General features: G+C 46.9%; 1 protein-coding gene across 1 annotated transcript in view; it reads right to left on the bottom strand.

Moving 5' to 3' along the window:
• Nucleotides 1-20,000, bottom strand: part of LOC139747074 (protein turtle homolog B-like) — a 52,903-nt gene that overhangs the window by 24,962 nt on the left and 7,941 nt on the right. The window contains exons 3-5 of the mRNA XM_071658866.1: nucleotides 15,377-15,573; nucleotides 4,797-4,910; nucleotides 1,686-2,007 (exon numbers count right to left, since the gene is read on the bottom strand). Of these exons, the coding sequence (XP_071514967.1) occupies nucleotides 1,686-2,007; nucleotides 4,797-4,910; nucleotides 15,377-15,573 (633 nt within the window). The remainder of the gene's footprint in view (nucleotides 1-1,685; nucleotides 2,008-4,796; nucleotides 4,911-15,376; nucleotides 15,574-20,000) is intronic.

The raw sequence follows: 20,000 nt of genomic DNA, 5'->3' as shown, positions 1-20,000 counted from the left end.
CACACACACACACACACACACACGTTCAAGAGATGGGACACACCCCCCTTTCCCCCACACGAGTGTTAAACTCCCTCCCAGTACGGTAGAAACTAATAACACGTCAGTAATTACAGGTAAATTCCTCCATGCAAATTTCTCTTCATACCCCGGTGGCACCACCATCCACACCCACACGGTGTCTTCCGTGTGAACCCTTCCTTATCCCTTGGAACATGGATTTCCTGAAGACAGACAAGTTATCCCTTCATACCCTTTTAGTGTCTGATAAGCCACGCTTTCAGAAAGGCTGAATTTCAGAGTCAGCCAGCACAGACAGAGCTTGCCTCGACCTCATGGTCAGGTCACCCGTCTGCTGAAATGGTTTGACCTCATATGGACACCATCTGGTGAAATGGTTTGACCTTTTATTACACATACACTTAAATCCCTGTTGGTTATATATCTCATCAATATTTCCCTACTATTTCTTCTATATGGATTTCTGTATAGCTAACTCTTTTTCATAATGGTTGGTTCTCAATGCATTAGTATATGTCACATTTGAATTATTATTGGCCGGGCGTTGTAGTAACTGGTGTTGTATTAAGTGAGCGAAAGTTTGAGGAACGTGATCAAAGTGGAAGACGATTAAGTAGTTATGGCACTATAAATGTCAGATGAAGATGGGTAGAATATAAGTATAGGATCACCAATTATGATGGGCTAAACTGATGATTAATCCACTTTTGACAACTGGGGGGTTATATAATCACCAATTATGATGGGCTAAACTGGTGATTAATCCACTTTTGACAACTGAGGGGTTATATAATCACCATGATGTGCTAAACATATGATTAATCCACTTTTGACAACTGAGGGGTTATATAATCACCAATTATGAGGGCTAAACTGGTGATTAATCCACTTTTGACAACTGGGGGGTTATATAATCACCAATTATGAGGGCTAAACTGGTGATTAATCCACTTTTGACAACTGGGGGGTTATATAATCACCAATTATGATGGGTTAAACTGGTGATTAATCCACTTTTGACAACTGGGGGTTATATAATCACCAATTATGATGGGTTAAACTGGTGATTAATCCACTTTTGACAACTGGGGGTTATATAATCACCAATTATGATGGGCTAAACTGGTGATTAATCCACTTTTGACAACTGGGGGTTATATAATCACCAATTATGATGGGTTAAACTGGTGATTAATCCACTTTTGACAACTGGGGGTTATATAATCTCCAATTATGATGGGCTAAACTGGTGATTAATCCACTTTTGACAACTGGGGGGTTATATAATCACCAATTATGATGGGCTAAACTGGTGATTAATCCACTTTTGACAACTGGGGGTTATATAATCTCCAATTATGATGGGCTAAACTGGTGATTAATCCACTTTTGACAACTGGGGGGGGGTTATACAATCACCAATTACGATGTGTTCAAGTGATGATCAAATATTTCTTGGACAACCTGGAGATTGGTTCTCGAAAAACACCTGGGGTGAGCTGGCTCTCGCTCGAATTCCAAGGGAAAGAGAGAGAGAGAGAGAGAGAGAGAGAGAGAGAGAGAGAGAGAGAGAGAGAGAGAGAGAGAGAGAGAGAGAGAGCGTGAGCGTGTGAGCGCTCGCGCGCTTGTACTGTGATAATACAGGAGTGGGGTACTTACGGTACAGGAGGAGAGGGAGTGTGGTGGACAGCGGCTCCGTGATGTTGTTATTTGAGGCGCGGCAGGTCAGGTTGGCGTGGAGATAATCCCTCGTAAGGGCCGGGATGCTTAGCTCTGTCCTCACCTGGCGCACGCCCACGCCCACGCCCGAGGAAGGGGAGAAGGAGGAGGAGGAGGAAGAAGAAGGGGAGGAGAAGGAGGCAACCATGGCGGAGTTCGGGGCGTGGGTCGAAGGGGCGTGGAAAGGTTCCTCCTGGCCCAGCACGACGCTGTGGTTGGCCAGAAGCGTCGCGCCTCGCCACCACGTGACCTCGGGCGTGGGCTGACCTGTGGGAGGGGAGGTCAAAGGGGGGGTCAGCTAAGGAGAGAGTTCCAGGTCACATTTCCGAGGGGGGGGGGTGTCAGAGGGTTAAGTGTCTCATGATTCTAAGGGTGTATAAGGTATTCTCTGGGGGGGGGTGTATAAGCTATTCTCTGGGGGTGTTAGTGTCTCGCTTGGGTTTATCAGGGGGTAAAGGGTGGGTACGTGTGTCGAAAGTCGTATCACCTCTCCGGGGTTGCGTTCTGGAATGAAGGTAAACATCTCTGGGGGGGTCACGTTGCTTGTCTGGGTTAAGGCGTCCTCATCCATTTATGATTCTTGCATAGAATGAATCTCTGACGTTTCAAAGATTCTTTAGGGGGTCAAGATACTTTCTGTGGTTACCTTCTCTGGGGGTCATGTCAATGTCTGGGGTTGTAATTCTTTCTCTAGGGTCGGGGTATAAAGTCTGGGGTTGCATTTCTATCTATGGGATCAAGGCAATATGTGAGGGTGTCATCCCTCTCTCTCTCTCCGGGGTCATGGGTATGTCTGGGGTTGCAACCCCTCTTTCTCTCTCTCTCTCTCTCTCTCTCTCTCTCTCTCTCTCTCTCTCTCTCTCTCTCTCTCTCTTCGGTCAAGAGACCAGGGTAATGAGGTAGTTAAATCATCCCTGTCACGTCAAATTGGCTGTCGTAAGACGTCACACGGTTTTCGAAACGTTACTATACTAATCTGGGGGTACTATTTTATGGGGGGAGGAGGTCAGGTCTAGTCTCTGGGGGTTAGAATATTAGTCTTGAATCCTTTTTCTGGGGACGCTACCAGTCCTTATCCATCTAAAAGCCAGGATATATATATATATATATATATATATATATATATATATATATATATATATATATTATCCCTGGGGATAGGGGATTAAGAGTACTTCCCACGTATTCCCTGCGTGTCGTAGAAGGCGACTAAAAGGGGAGGGAGCGGGGGGCTGGAAATCCTCCCCTCTCTTTTTTTTTTTTAATTTTCCAAAAGAAGGAACAGAGAATTGGGCCAGGTGAGGGTATTCCCTCAAAGGCCCAGTCTTCTGTTCTTAACGCTACCTCGCTGATGCGGGAAATGGCGAATAGTTTGAAAGAAAGAAAAATATATATATATATATATATATATATATATATATATATATATATATATAGGAGGTTAACCGACAAGATCACAGAATTACATACACGTACTTTCTCATTCATTTCGACACAGACAGACAGACAGACAGACACACACACACACACACACACACACACACACACACACACACACACACACACACACACACACACTAGACGGCGGGACTCAAAGTGTGATGTTGGGATTTAAATAACTTTGTTAAGTCCTGCCACCTCATTATGAGGTGGATTGTCTCCACGAAACGTGTCGTGCCACATGCATAGAAAAATTACATGTTACATACAATCATATGCACTCCTACTGAAGCATGATTTCACTTTCGTATTATCATATCACGCACTAGTGTGACCATCATATCTATCTATGTATCTATCTATAAACACAGGTAAGACTATAGACCATCAACCAATCACGTGCACCTATAAACACACGTTCGAACAATAGACCAAATCATGACAACTGCTGAAGAATAACCCCTGAGAGGCGACCGAACACGAACACATGGAGTCGAACCCCTCTCTCTCTCTCTCAATTTATCGAACCCCCCCTTCTCTCTCTCTCTCTCTATCTACCAGCTCTGAGCAGCGCCAGGGCAGGTCTAACCATGATGAATTGTACACCTGCTTTAACAGTGCCTGCCTAATGTCAGAGGTATTCTAACTTAATGCTCCTGGTTATGCTCGTTGCCACCATCTGCCTCCAACGTATTCAAAGAAGGCGAGAATGACTACCTCCCCCCCTTTTTCTTTTCCTTTCCCTTTAAATGGCATGACCTTATGGTAATGTGTGTGTGTGTCTCTCTGTAACAGCTGTATAAGATCACTGAATCATTATTAGTCTTTAAACAATTCATAAATGCATTCTAGTGCTTTATCTCAGGAAACTATCAAGTCTTTATGGCATCTATAGCATTTTTGTAGTCTCAAGGATATGCTTAAGAGAAACCTATTTCTGTTTTTGAGTTAGCAAGGCCACGAATCACCAGCCTACACAAGCATACAGGACTACTACCTCACCTGGAGTATTTCTTTTTTGATCGAATCAGTGTGTAATATTGATCATTACTCCCTGATTTATATACATTTGGAAGTCATATTCTGTATCAACTGTATTTCCTTCGGGAAAGATCTATCTATCTATCTATCTATATAGATAGATAGATATAGCGTTGGAGGTACGACTAGGGACGACCTGTTCAAAGGGTCGTTTTCATGACGCCTCTGTCTCATGGTGCATGACTGGTGTGGGGGGGTCGTCGTGGTTCGTCCTCCACGTCGATTCAGGGGCGATGACCCCCTCCCTCTTCCCCCATCCCCCTCCACCCAGTCGACGTCGATCCGGTGGGTGTGGACCACGGCTTCGACGTCGACTGACAGGTGACCCATCCCTTACACGCTGACACACTAATGTGTAGCTGGCCTATCAAATTTTTACTCTCTCTCTCTCTCTCTCTCTCTCTCTCTCTCTCTCTCTCTCTCTCTCTCTATCTATCTATCTATCTATCTATCTACCCTCTTTCGCTTGAGCCAACCGTAAAAAAAAGGGGGGTGAAATGTCACTCCTCCTCCCCCCTTCCCCTCTCCCTTTCCCCCTTATTACCACTCTCACTCTCCCCTTCCCGAGCTCTCACCTCCTGTGGCGACGCAGTAGAGGGTGAGTGCCTCTCCCTCGGTGAGAGGGCCCAGGAACCCCGCCGGTACAGTGCGGTTCACCTGGTCCATTATCACGAGGCGGGACGGTACCACTGGTTGGGGGGAGGAAGAGAGAAAGAACGGTACAGTTATTAGTGGTACAACGGTACAGGCATTATCTATCATACAGTCTTGAACAGAAGCGTAGGTTATAATACAGTTTCAAATAGAAGTCAAATCATAATACAGTCGTAAACAGAAGTCAAATTACACTGGTTTTGAATAGAAGTCGAATCATAATACAGTCTTGAATAGAAGTCAAATTGCATTACTTTTAAACAGAAGTCAAATTACATTAGTTTTAGATAAAAGTCAGATTACATTAGTTTTAAATAGATGCTAAATTACATTAGTTTTAAATAGAAGTCAAATAGATAGAAGTCAGATCATAATACAGTCTTGAATAGAAGTCAAATTGCATTACTTTTAAACAGAAGTCAAATTACATTAGTTTGAAATAAAAGTCAAATTACGTAAGTTTTAGATAGAAGTTAAATCATAATACAGTCTTGAATAGAAGTCAAATTACATTAGTTTTAAATAGCAGTCAAATCATAATAACAGTTTAAAATACAAATCGAATCACAGATGTACAGTGGCACAGATCTTGGTGCCATGGATACAGCGACACACACACACAAAAAAAAAACGGAACCTTTCGTGTGATTTTGGCCTTAGAAACACCCGTCTGTCTTCTATATGTTTTACCACCAACGGAAAAGTACACGTAGAAACAGATGCTATACGTGTGCTATTCCAACAGAGAACGGGAACAGGGGCACTGCTCCGGTTCAAGTTAAACCCCTCCACCCCCCCCTCGCCCCCTTGGTTATTGTGCAGCGTAAAAGGATAGCAGTGACGCAGTGTAAAGGATAGCAGTGACGTTGTAGTGAACTGTGGGTTGCGATCTCCCTAGACTTTCATACCCCAGCAGTGTACAGGAAACGTGGGTAGGTCGGGCCGTAGACTTCTTTGCGCAGTGTCTGTGAATGATGATGTGTATTGGTGGTTACTGTGTGGAGTTTCTGCTGACCCTGGTGGAATGTAGGGTATGGTAGGTCAGTAGACATTTTCTATTCGGCTACGTCAGTAGAATGAGGGGGGGGGGGAGCTGCGTCTGTAGACTTTGCGAAGTGGTGTTGCAACGTTGTATGGTTTGTATTACGAATTATCATTACGTAGAGGTTTGTCGTGTTAGTGAAATGTTCGTAGTGTGTGTGTGTGATGTGAGGGAAAATGTGGTGTTGTAAGCAAGGTGACTTTTGCTGTGCTAGTGAAATAAGGGGTTTCATACACACACACACACACACACACACACACACACACATATATATATATATATATATATATATATATATATATATATATATATATATATATATATATATATATATATCTTCTTTTCTTTCTTTCAAACTATTCGCCATTTCCCGTTTTCTTAGTTTTTTTTTTTTTAGTTAGAAATAGGTTGGTAAACACGTAGACTTTTATACGTGTTGGTTGGGTTCACTTAATACTTGAAGTCACCGACCCAAAAATGGACTTTTTGGTTCGCACACTGCCCTTCTTATTCTTTGTATACGCAAGTTTCACACAAAGCCTTCTACACTTCACAGCAAACCCCTTCCAGTATTTCACGGTAGGATCTTCAATATCTCACTGTCACCCCATCACTATGAAAAAAATTACATAGAGGGAGGGAGACCCTAAAGCCATCAGAATACTGTATGTTCCAAGCCATACACACCTCACCATTACCAGTGTCCCATTCCCTTCACCGCTGTCATCAGCCCCGTTCCAAATCAGCCATCGTCGTCGCCCCCCACCTACCATCACCCCGCAAATCCTCCCGCAACCAATTCCAAACCCCGGTTCATGCCACTTCCACCGCCACTACCCGCTACTTCTCCCCTACCTATCATTACTAGCTCTCTCTCTCTCTCTCTCTCTCTCTCTCTCTCTCTCTCTCTCTCTCTCTCTCTCTCTCTCTCTCTCTCCCCACCAACATTTTATCGCTCGTCTCCCACACTATCACACCTCTTATCTCCCTTTTTCCGTATTCACCACCATTTCCTGCCATCTCCACCCATCGCCACTGCACCACTCATTCCCCCATGGGACCGACAAAATCTCTTCTTCCTCCTCCCTCCATCACCTCTAACCTCCCCTCCCCCATCTTTTTCCCCCTCTGCCCCTCCCATCACCACCTCTCTCCCTCCTTATCACCCCCCATCTGCCCCTCCCATTACCACCTCTCTCCCTCCTTATCACCCCCCATCTACCCCTCCCATTACCACCCCTCTCCCTCCTTATCACCCCCCACCAGTCTCCCCCCCCCCTCTCTCTCTCTCTCTCTCTCTCTCTCTCTCTCTCTCTCTCTCTCTCTCTCTCTCTCTCTCCCAGCACCACCACCACTACTCTCCCTCACAGAACATGAAAAACGGTTCTCCAGTGACCCATTTCTGCTTGCGTGCGTTCCCGATTTACCTCGCCTTCCTCTGTGGTGTGCTTGGCACCTTCCCGTGCCCCCCCTGGGGACGAAGATAAACCCCTACCACCTCCTCCTGCCCTTGTCTGACTGGCGCTCCTATCTCACGGGGGGAGGTGGAGGTGTGGGGGAGGGGGAGGAGGAATGCCACAAGTTCTGAACGTGTTTATCGCCCAGTAAGGCAGTAATCTTCGGACTGCAGTCGATGTGGTATGTACGAGCGTGTGTGAGTGTGTGGCATGCTCTTGGTTCTCTGGTGTGGTGTGGTGTGGGGGGGCGGGCGGGCGTGCGTGGATCCCTACCGACTGAGAGAAGGGGGGAGGAGAGTGAATGGGGAAAGAGGGAGACGATGGTGTAAGAGAAAGGGAGAGGGGGGTGGTTATGGAAGAGGGGAAAGGGGGGATATTTAGGTGTAAGAGGGAAATAATGAGGGAATGTACGGGAATCATCACCATCGCCACCATAGCTACCCTGTACGCGATGTCGCTGGATACATTTGGGAAAGACAAAAGACGGAAGATCACTCGACTGTGAGCTGTCGACTCCACAGAGAAGGAACTCCTGTAGCGGAACTCCTGTAGGTTCTGCTCTTCCTCACCGTTCCTTCGTGGTTGGCCAGCCTGCGAGACACGCCCGAGACCGTGAGGGTATCAATTCAAATGTATTTCATATACTTTTTTTTCTTCAAGTCATCGTTCTCCTTCGCCTTCGTGACATTGGCATATATTTTTTGTTTTTCTTTGGCTTCTGGCCTGGAGTATCTCTTGCACGATCGGTGAGTAGGTGGACGGGCAGACTCGAGGATCCTATGACCGAGAAGACATTTCCAGGAACGGGTGTGTGCCCTCTGGGTGGATGACTAGGTCGTGGGTAGCGCCGTGCGATCCGACGCAAAGAGGCAGAGGTCTGGTTCGCTCCGTGCAATCATACACCTCGTCGGGATCTTCATTCCTGCATCCGGATGGTCTACGTCTCGCGTTCTTCTACGGGGATGCGGCCTTCCTTCTTCAGCAGACCTCACGAGCAACGTGGTCCTCGCCTCAGCGGTGGGTCTTCGCCATAGACCATGTAGGCGCTCGGTACGTCCTCGCCTCAGCGGTGGGTCTTCGCCGCCATAGACCATTTAGGCGCTCGGTACGTCCTCGCCTCAGCGGTGGGTCTTCGCCGCCATAGACCATTTAGGCGCTCGGTACGTCCTCGCCTCAGCGGTGGGTCTTCGCCGCCATAGACCATTTAGGCGCTCGGTACGTCCTCGCCTCAGCGTTGGGTCTTCGCCATAGACCATTTAGGCGCTCGGTACGCCGCAGGGACCCTCGTCAGGGAGTAGGAGGGTTTTCCTCCAAGGGCCTCGGGCGCTGGAGTGGGTCTGTCCTCCGTCCTATCGCACGGCATCAACCACCGCCAGTCTCGTGTGGACGAGCGGAGCGCCAGCGCCTCGGGGTTTTCGCACACGACTACCCTCTCCTCCTCCTCCTCCTCGAGTCTGACCTCCTCACCGATCTGCTTCCCCATGGCCTCAATAACCGGGCAACGTGAGGCCAACAGGTCGGTCGACGTCCTTACACTATCACCCGTTGACGGAGGACGGACGGAAGGACCAATGAGAGTTACCTCAACTCTTTTGTTTCCCTCCCTCCCTTCTCGCCTCGATGTCTCTCTCACTTCGGCGGTAGGCTCTGCGCCTGGCGAGAGCAACGCGCCAACCCACACACACACGGTGTGAGGTGCCTTCACCTGTGATTTCAGCCACGCCGACGAATCAGACGGGGTTCAGAGGACCCGCCCGCATGCATAAACAAAGACGGACGACGACTCTAAAAGGCTTTTCCCCGATGACAGAGCGAGGATGGACGTTCCCCGAGTTCAGGGGGTGTAACTACGACGTGGCTCATATGTCGGGTCCGTGGCTTTGCCACAGTGCCACAGCGGAGGGGGACAATGATAGACTGGCGGTGTCTGCTGGTTTCTTTTTCTCTATTTTCTTTTTTCTGCCGGGGTCAAACCAGGGGCTATAAAGTAGGATCTCCCTAAATAGTGAGAAAGAGGAGGGTGGTAAACACAGCTCTCGCACTGATCCTGTCCTTGTGGGGGTAAACACAGCTCTCACGCTGATCATGTCCTTGTGGAGGTAAGTAAACACAGCTCTCACACTGATCATGTCCTTGTGGAGGTAAGTAAACACAGCTCTCACACTGATCATGTCCTTGTGGGGGTAAGTAAACACAGCTCTCACACTGATCATGTCCTTGTGGAGGTAAACACAGCTCTCACACTGATCGCGTCCTTGTGGGGGTAAGTAAACACAGCTCTCACACTGATCATGTCCTTGTGGGGGTAAACACAGCTCTCACACTGATCATGTCCTTGTGGGGGTAAGTAAACACAGCTCTCACACTGATCATGTCCTTGTGGAGGTAAACACAGCTCTCACACTGATCGCGTCCTTGTGGGGGTAAACACAGCTCTCACACTGATCATGTCCTTGTGGAGGTAAACACAGCTCTCACACTGATCATGTCCTTGTGGAGGTAAGTAAACACAGCTCTCACACTGATCATGTCCTTGTGGAGGTAAGTAAACACAGCTCTCACGCTGATCATGTCCTTGTGGAGGTAAGTAAACACAGCTCTCACACTGATCATGTCCTTGTGGAGGTAAGTAAACACAGCTCTCACACTGATCGCGTCCTTGTGGAGGTAAACACAGCTCTCACACTGATCATGTCCTTGTGGAGGTAAACACAGCTCTCACACTGATCATGTCCTTGTGGAGGTAAACACAGCTCTCACACTGATCATGTCCTTGTGGAGGTAAACACAGCTCTCACACTGATCATGTCCTTGTGGAGGTAAACACAGCTCTCACACTGATCATGTCCTTGTGGGGGTAAACACAGCTCTCACACTGATCATGTCCTTGTGGAGGTAAGTAAACACAGCTCTCACACTGATCGCGTCCTTGTGGGGGTAAACACAGCTCTCACACTGATCATGTCCTTGTGGGGCTAAACACAGCTCTCACACTGATCATGTCCTTGTGGAGGTAAGTAAACACAGCTCTCACACTGATCGCGTCCTTGTGGAGGTAAACACAGCTCTCACACTGATCATGTCCTTGTGGAGGTAAGTAAACACAGCTCTCACACTGATCATGTCCTTGTGGAGGTAAGTAAACACAGCTCTCACACTGATCATGTCCTTGTGGAGGTAAACACAGCTCTCACACTGATCATGTCCTTGTGGAGGTAAGTAAACACAGCTCTCACACTGATCATGTCCTTGTGGAGGTAAGTAAACACAGCTCTCACACTGATCATGTCCTTGTGGGGGTAAGTAAACACAGCTCTCACACTGATCATGTCCTTGTGGGGGTAAACACAGCTCTCACACTGATCATGTCCTTGTGGAGGTAAGTAAACACAGCTCTCACACTGATCATGTCCTTGTGGAGGTAAGTACAGCTCTCACACTGATCATGTCCTTGTGGAGGTAAGTAAACACAGCTCTCACGCTGATCATGTCCTTGTGGAGGTAAGTAAACACAGCTCTCACACTGATCATGTCCTTGTGGAGGTAAGTAAACACAGCTCTCACACTGATCATGTCCTTGTGGAGGTAAGTAAACACAGCTCTCACACTGATCATGTCCTTGTGGAGGTAAGTAAACACAGCTCTCACACTGATCATGTCCTTGTTGAGGTAAACACAGCTCTCACACTGATCATGTCCTTGTGGGGGTAAGTAAACACAGCTCTCACACTGATCATGTCCTTGTGGAGGTAAGTAAACACAGCTCTCACACTGATCATGTCCTTGTGGAGGTAAGTAAACACAGCTCTCACACTGATCAAGCCCTTGTGGGGGTAAACACAGCTCTCACACTGACCATGTCCTTGTGGAGGTAAGTAAACACAGCTCTCACACTGATCATGTCCTTGTGGAGGTAAGTAAACACAGCTCTCACACTGATCGCGTCCTTGTGGAGGTAAACACAGCTCTCACACTGATCATGTCCTTGTGGAGGTAAGTAAACACAGCTCTCACACTGATCATGTCCTTGTGGAGGTAAGTAAACACAGCTCTCACACTGATCATGTCCTTGTGGAGGTAAGTAAACACAGCTCTCACACTGATCATGTCCTTGTGGGGGTAAGTAAACACAGCTCTCACACTGACCATGTCCTTGTGGGGGTAAGTAAACACAGCTCTCACACTGATCATGTCCTTGTGGAGGTAAGTAAACACAGCTCTCACACTGATCATGTCCTTGTGGGGGTAAGTAAACACAGCTCTCACACTGACCATGTCCTTGTGGGGGTAAGTAAACACAGCTCTCACACTGATCATGTCCTTGTGGAGGTAAGTAAACACAGCTCTCACACTGACCATGTCCTTGTGGAGGTAAGTAAACACAGCTCTCACACTGATCATGTCCTTGTGGAGGTAAGTAAACACAGCTCTCACACTGATCATGTCCTTGTGGAGGTAAGTAAACACAGCTCTCACACTGATCATGTCCTTGTGGAGGTAAGTAAACACAGCTCTCACACTGATCATGTCCTTGTGGGGGTAAAACACAGCTCTCACACTGACCAAGTCCCCGTGGGGTAAGCACAGTGTGAGTAATAACCAAAGGGAGGGAAGAAGGAGGGAGAGGGAGGAGGTTGGCGCTATGATAACCCCCCTCCCCCCCTCCAATCCTCCACAGGTGAGGCAGTAAACACAGGCCATAACACAGTCCGCATAAAATGGGAGACACACACACACACAAAAAAAAAGAGACCTTTTTTTCCGCGAACGCCTCTCTGGCCATTGCCACCATTTATCCCTTCCCCCCCCAAATAGCCTAGCCGGCGTGGTCGTCGCGTGATCTATGTCTATATCTATATCTATGTTGTTATAGCCTTGCACGACGCCATGTGCGTCATAACAACCGTTTTCTGTGGACAGTTATATATATTCATTCTTTTTTTTTCCCCCCCTTTTTCTTTGTTCTTGTTCAAACAAGAAAACTAAGTATTTTCATGCTATCTCTATATATATTTTTCCCCCCCTTTGCATTTCTCCCTCTTGTTTACGTAATATCAATTGCGGTTGGTCTGGGCAAACATACAGAGAGAGAGAGAGAGAGAGAGAGAGAGAGAGAGAGAGAGAGAGAGAGAGAGAGAGAGAGAGAGAGAGAGAGAGAGAGAAAATATTTTATGGTCACGAAATCAACTCACGACTCGAACGCGGAGCTCCTGTATTACAACACAAGGAACTCGGTTGAGGAGAGAGAGAGAGAGAGAGAGAGAGAGAGAGAGAGAGAGAGAGAGAGAGAGAGAGAGAGAGAGAGAGAGAGAGAGAGAGAGAGATCGTGTTTACCTTTCCAGTCGGGGAGGAAGGAGGAGGGAAGGGAAGGAGGGAGGGAGGAGAGGGAGGGGACGGCCGCCCCCATTCTCAAAAAAAATCTTGCTAAACACACACAAGTTAAATTATCTGGAGATCTAGATCATACACAGTGTTAATCTCAAAGATAAAGAAAGAATACAAAAAAAAAAAACACAAACTCAGGAAACCCGAAACGAGGGAGTTGAAAATTTCGGAATTTCATTATACCGGAAGAAAAAAAAAATGATCAAAAGCAGAGTATAACTGAATGCTAATTATCTTATATACATATTTCTGGCCCTCGTATTAACTTTACGTCATTCGTCAAAATGCGACATAAAACAGTTCATAACTGAATGCGAGAGTAATTAGGTGATTACAGCTGACGTGAACTGTTTGTGAACTGCCTGCTTGTTTGGTCGCACCAGTTTTATGCCGTGGCTTGATTACTAATTACCATTCTTACGAACACGTCAGCGATTACTACTAGGGTTTAATTAGTGTCTTATTAATCCAGACAAAACTATTGGGAAATGGTTCCATGGTTAAAGGATCTCTGATGATTATACACACAGCCTTTCCGGGTGTGTATATTGTCCCTGGTGGCCGGACATACCTTGACTTCCAGTCCTGGAACATCGCTGTATACCCCAACAACCTTTCCAGGGCTCTGACCTCACATGAGCTTTCCAGCCAAGGCTGGAATGGTTCTGATAGCTTCAGGCAAGCTTTCCAGCCAAGCCTGGGATGATTCTGATAGCTTCAGGCAAGCTTTCCAGCCAAGGCTGGAATGATTCTGATAGCTTCAGGCAAGCTTTCCAGCCAAGGCTGGAATGATTTTGATAGCTTCAGGCAAGCTTTCCAGCCAAGGCTGGAATGATTTTGATAGCTTCAGGCAAGCTTTCCAGCTAAGCCTGGAATGATTCTAGCCGAACTTGGGATGATTCGGATGACTTCACACTTCGCTTTCCAGTCAGGCCTGGAATGCTTCCAGTGTGAAGTCTTCCAGCCAGTCCTGGAATGATTCTGATGATCATAAATGTTTTCCAACCAAAGTTGGGATGACTTTGATGACTTCAAACACTCTTTGCCAGCAAATGATTCCATGAACTTCAAGCAAGTTTTCCAGTCAAACTTGGAATGACTCTGATGGCTTCAGACTCGCTTTCCAGTCGGGCCTGGAATGGTTCTTATGACTTCAAACCAAGGCTTTTAGCCGGGGCTGGAACGGTGCTGACACCTTCAAACCAAGTCTTCCACCCGGGCCTGGAATAGTGCTGATGACTTCAAACCAAGTCTTCTAGCTGGGCCTGGAATGATTCCACTAACTTCAAACCAAGTCTTCCAGCTGGGCCTGGAATAGTGCTGATGACTTCAAACCAAGTCTCCCAGCCGGGCCTGGAATAATTCCACTAACTTCAAACCAAGTCTTCCAGCCGGGCCTGGAATGGTGCTGACGACTTCAAAACATGCTTTCGAGAACCCTGAGCCCCACGTTCCGTCGCAGGTAGGCGGCAGAAGAACCGGAGCACCAGACGTAACGCCCCGGGCTGGAAGGCCTCATGATCCTCATTGTATGACCCCCAAGCACAACAGGCGCATTCCCCGGCGGTGAATGAGGCAACGAGAGGAGCTCTTTACACGCAAAGGGAAGGTCGATATCTCTCATTCCAGACTCTGCCGCGGCTTTGCTCCCCACACACAAAGAGAGTGGCATACCTGGCTGGCTATATTCACGTTGGTGGTGAGGAGGGAGGGAGAGAGTGGGGTGTGGAGCAGGAGCACAGCAGCGGTGCTTGCTCCCAAGGATTCATTTCTTCAGGTGAGTGAAGGGTGGGGTCACGGGAGGGTGGTGAAGAGGAGGAGGAACAAACCCCTTCGAGATGCGGCAACCATTCTAGCTGGATCTTTAGTACTTGGAGGATTGTGTGTGTGTGTGTGTGTGGGTGTGCGTGGGTGTGCGTGGGTGGGTGTGTGGTTATTTTAGGTACCTGGGGGTTTAGGGAGATGGTTCTGGGGGATGGATTTGGGTACAGCCATGGGGGCTGAAGGAACTCAGATGGTATGAGGAGATGGCTAAAGGGACTGGCCGATTCAAGGGGTCCCATTTGGAAATCTTAAGATCCGGCAGGACCGCGGAGGGGTTTAGAGAATGGATGTGCCAGCAGGTGGAACCACGGGAGAAGACGCGAGTCTCAGGGTAGGAGAGGGGAAAGAGACGGACGTGTGTGTGTGTGTGTGTGTGTGTGTGTGTGACGTGTATTACACTTTACACGCGTCGTGCAACTGCGTACGATCGTGCTGGGTCAAAGGTCGTATGGAATGGTACAGAAGAGCGTGCGATGGGAACGAATGGATGGTGGAGATGATGGAGGAAAATACATAGAATGAAAAGAACAGACGATGAAAAAGAACTAGGTGGAGAGAAGAATCGTCGAGTAAGAGAAAGAGTAAGATAAAGAAAAGGAAAAAACATGAAACATACATGAGCTTACATTACATAGCTACGAGGGACACAGAAGATGGAAACACCGACGGGACACAGAAGATGGAAACATAGACGCGACACAGATGAAAACATAGAAGGTAACTGGAAACCAAACCTAAAGTATATAAATAATGTATATAAAATATATATACATAGACGATGATGATGACTTACCATACACAGTTAGACTGACGAGAGCGAACACGGTCGGCGACACTTCGAAGTCGACCCGACACCTGTATCTCCCGGAGTCATGGCCTTGAACGGGGTCGAAGGTCAGGTGGGCGCCCCTCACGTCGGCCTTGACTCGACCCTCGACGCTGTGCTCGACGTATTCCTCTTGCTTCTCCCCGCCCTCTCGTAGGTCGAGCCTATGTATAGGAGGGGAAATCTCTTGTTAATGGGTGGGGCTCGTGGCAATTAATGGAGGGGGGGTGGGGGTTATTAATGGGTGGGGCTCGTGGCAATTAATGGAGGTGTTTGGGTTGTTAATGGGTAATCAGTCGCTTGCAGCAATCAATGGATGTCGCTAATGGGTAGTTAGTTTGGATGTAGTATAACTTAGGGTTGTTAATGGATTGTCAAATGCGCGTAGCATTTAAGCTGGGAGGTAAATGGCAACCAGTGCTTTCTGGGATTCAACTGGGGGGTTGTTACCGGGTAGGGAGTGGATCATAGAGTACAACTGGGGTTGTACATAACTCATAACTAATGTACAACCAATTCCCGTGACTCTGAGGTTGTCAATGGTCATTACTGACTGTCAGGTGATCCCTAATGACGGAGGACAAAGGCGTGGCTAAGGGTCATTTGAGTACGTTCAGTCTGTAAGAAATTCTGACCTATTGGTGTCCACCTTTGCCAGATGGTTTAAGGGGTGAAGGGAGGTGGTTAGGGCGGGGTCGAGGTAGTGAAGGGGGTAGTTTCAGGTCACAACTGCTGGGTCGCAAGGGGCAGTTAGCAACTCGATTAGAAGGTAGTTCAAAAGACCATTGTAAAATGACCCATACGGGAAAAAGGAGGAAATGATACTGTGTGTGTGTGTGTGTGTGTGAGAGAGAGAGAGAGAGAGAGAGAGAGAGAGAGAGAGAGAGAGAGAGAGAGAGAGAGAGAGAGAGAGAGAGAGAGAGACTTCCATTCGTCATGCCTCAGGTATTTCCTGCCATGAAATCGTCTCTCTCTCTCTCTCTCTCTCTCTCTCTCTCTCTCTCTCTCTCTCTCTCTCTCTCTCTCTCTCTCTCCCACCCTCGGGTGTGTACAAGCGATATACCTTGTCTGGTTTAATGGCCAATCAATACGCGCTCTGGCCCTAGGTTGGACCCTCCAGCCTTCTCATTCATCACGGAATAAATATATATATATATATATATATATATATATATATATATATATATATATATATATATATATATATATATATATATATATTTCTTTCTTTCTTTCTTTCTTTCTTTCAAACTATCCTAACCACTAACGAAGGAGGGGTTGACCCCCCACCAGGGTATCCTACGTAGGGGGGCATCCTAACCACTAACGAAGGAGGGATAGAGGGATGGCCCATCATGTTCCCTGTCTTGCCCGCCTCAAAAATAAAAAGGAGGGGGATTCCTTAAGCACGCTGAGAGGTAGGTAGATAGATAGACGGTGGATAGATAGATAGGTAGATAGATAGACAGTGGATAGATAGATAGGGAGATAGATCAATGGGTACATAGAGAGACAGATAGGTATATGGATGCATAGACGGATAGATAGATAGGCAGACAGACAGACGGATAGATAGATACATAGATAAATAGATTGACCGATAGGTACGTAGATAAATGTATAGATAGATAGATAGATAGATAGATAGATACACACATAGGCCGATAGATGGTTAGATGGATAGATAAACAGATAGATAGGTAGATAGATAGGCAGGTAGATAAATGGTTAGGTAGATAGATAGATAGATAGGTAGATAAATGGATAGATAGATAGACAGAGGAAGAGAGAATGGATTGCGAAGCCCTATTTTCAAAGCTTCCCCCCCCCCCATCCCCATGTAACACTACCTCCTCTGCTTTCAGACTTTGTGACGATGGATCAAAAAAAAAAGGCATGAGAGAGAGAGAGAGAGAGAGAGAGAGAGAGAGAGAGAGAGAGAGAGAGAGAGAGAGAGAGAGAGAGAGAGAGAGAGAGGTGTAGTATTGGCCTTAAAGGGAGATAGGATAGACACACTTCATTGGGTTATGGGTGTGAGGGAGGAGTATATTACATGGACTCCTGTACGTGCTGTATGCAAATGAGGTGAAGTACGAATGAAGGTCTGTGTTACTGTGTGTGTGTGTGTGTGTTACTGTGTGTGTGTGTTAGTGTGTGTGTGTGTTACTGTGTGTGTGTTAGTGTGTGTATGTTAGTGTGTGTGTGACTGTGTGTGTGTTAGTGTGTGTGTGTTAGTGTGTGTATGTTACTGTGTGTGTGTTAGTGTGTGTATGTTACTGTGTGTGTTACTGTGTGTGTGACTCTGTGTGTGTGTTTCTGTGTGTGTGTGTTACTGTGTGTGTGTTAGTGTGTGTATGTTACTGTGTGTGTGTGAGTGTGTGTGTTACTGTGTGTATGTTACTGTGTGTGACTCTGTGTGTGTGTTACCGTGTGTGTGTTACTGTGTGTGTGTTACTGTGTGTGTGTTACTGTGTGTGTGTTAGTGTGTGTATGTTACTGTGTGTGTTACTGTGTGTGTGTTACTGTGTGTGTGTTCGGGTTCTTGTGTTATCAGTTCTCGGCGTATGTCTGTGTGGGGGATGTATGTGAAATGTGTGTTTGAATTACGCTCGTTGGGCCTCATCGTGTGTGTGTGTGTGTGTGTGTGTGTGTGTGTGTGTGTGTGTGTGTGTATGTGTGTGTGTGTGTGTGTGTGTGTAGCATTGTCTTCATCACCTGTGATTCGGGTAGAATTAATCATATATTCGCAATTCAGTGATATACGTTTGGCTTCGGGACTGTTACAAAGCTATGATTCAGCTTCAGCTAAAGACTGTCACAAAGCTAGGATTCAGCTTCAGCTGAAGACTGTTATAAAGCTAGGATTCAGCTTCAGCTGAAGACTGTTACAAAGCTACGATTCAGCTTCAGATGAAGACTGTTACAAAGCTATGATTCAGCTTCAGCTGAAGACTGTTACAAAGCTACGATTCAGCTTCAGCTAAAGACTGTTACAAAGCTATGATTCAGCTTCAGCTGAAGACTGTTACAAAGCTATGATTCAGCTTCAGCTGAAGACTGTTACAAAGCTACGATTCAGCTTCAGCTAAAGACTGTTACAAAGCTATGATTCAGCTTCAGCTGAAGACTGTCACAAAGCTACGATTCAGCTTCAGCTGAAGACTGTTACAAAGCTATGATTCAGCTTCAGCTGAAGACTGTTACAAAGCTATGATTCAGCTTCAGCTGAAGACTGTTACAAAGCTATGATTCAGCTTCAGCTAAAGACTGTTACAAAGCTATGATTCAGCTTCAGCTGAAGACTGTTACAAAGCTATGATTCAGCTTCAGCTGAAGACTGTTACAAAGCTAGGATTCAGCTGCCGCGCTGTACAAAAGCTATGACTTACATTCGGGACAGGACAAAGCTAAGATTAAGCTTTAGGACACTAAAAAGCTAAAATTCTTGCTCTCTCACTCGGTCAGCCTCGACTCACAGTCGTACTGTTTACACGTACATTTCAAATGATTGCTTCAGTAACGCGTGTCTATATCAAAATTTCTAATCAATCTAAAAAAAAAAAAAGCAAAAATGGTTCATTTCTGTTCTATCAATTTCTAAGCCAAGATAACTTATACTATCCCCTGGGAAACCACTGGATAATTTCATCGCCAAAGGCAGGGATATAAAATTTCCCCCCCCCTCCCACTTATCCAGTGGTAGGTTAACTTTAACCTGAAATGGGAAATTAACCTTTTACATCTCTGTTAATCTCTGTGGAATCAGTGGTAATATGCCCACCCCCCGACCCCCCCCCCCTGCTGTGCCACTGTGCAATCAGTGGGGCTATGCCTCCCCTCCCTTCCAGCTGTACCACTATGTTGCATTCAGTGGGGCTATGCCTCCACCCTTGCTGTACCACTAAGCTGTAATCAGTGGGGCTATGCCTCCATCCCTGCTGTGCCACTGTTCAATCAGTGGGGCTATGCCTCACCTCCTGTTGCGCCACTGTACAATCAGTGGGGCTATGCCTCCACCTGCAGTACCACTGTGTAATCAGTGGGGCTATGCCTCCACCTGCAGTACCAATGTGTAATCAGTGGGGCTATGCCCCCTCCTGTTGTACCACTGTACAATCAGTGGTACTATGTCCTCCCTCTGCTGTGCCACTGTACAATCAGTGGTGCTATGCCTTCCTCTGCTGAGCCACTGTACAATCAGTGGGCTATGTCACCTCCATGCTGTACCACATTATAATCAGTGGTGCTATGCCTTCCTCTGCTGTAAGACTGTACAATCAGTGGTGCTATGCCTTCTTCTGCTGTGCCACTGTACAGTGGTGCTATGCCCTCCCTCTGTTGTGCCACTGTACAGTGGTGCTATGCCCTCCCTCTGCTGTGCCACTGTACAATATGTGGTGCTATGCCTTCCTCTGCTGTGCCACTGTACAATCAGTGGTGCTATGTCCCTCCCCCCATGCTGTACCACTGTACAATCAGCGGTTCTATGCCTGGCTACTAAACCTCCCCCCCTGCTGTACAATCAGTGATGCTATGCCTTCCTCTGCTGTGTCACTGTACCATCAGTGGGGCTATGCCCCCCCATACTATA

The sequence above is a fragment of the Panulirus ornatus genome, chromosome 67 (assembly GCF_036320965.1).
Source record: "Panulirus ornatus isolate Po-2019 chromosome 67, ASM3632096v1, whole genome shotgun sequence".
Taxonomy (NCBI): domain Eukaryota; kingdom Metazoa; phylum Arthropoda; class Malacostraca; order Decapoda; family Palinuridae; genus Panulirus; species Panulirus ornatus.
Note: the sequence above shows the minus strand (reverse complement) of the source record. Positions and strands in the feature narration are given on the sequence as shown.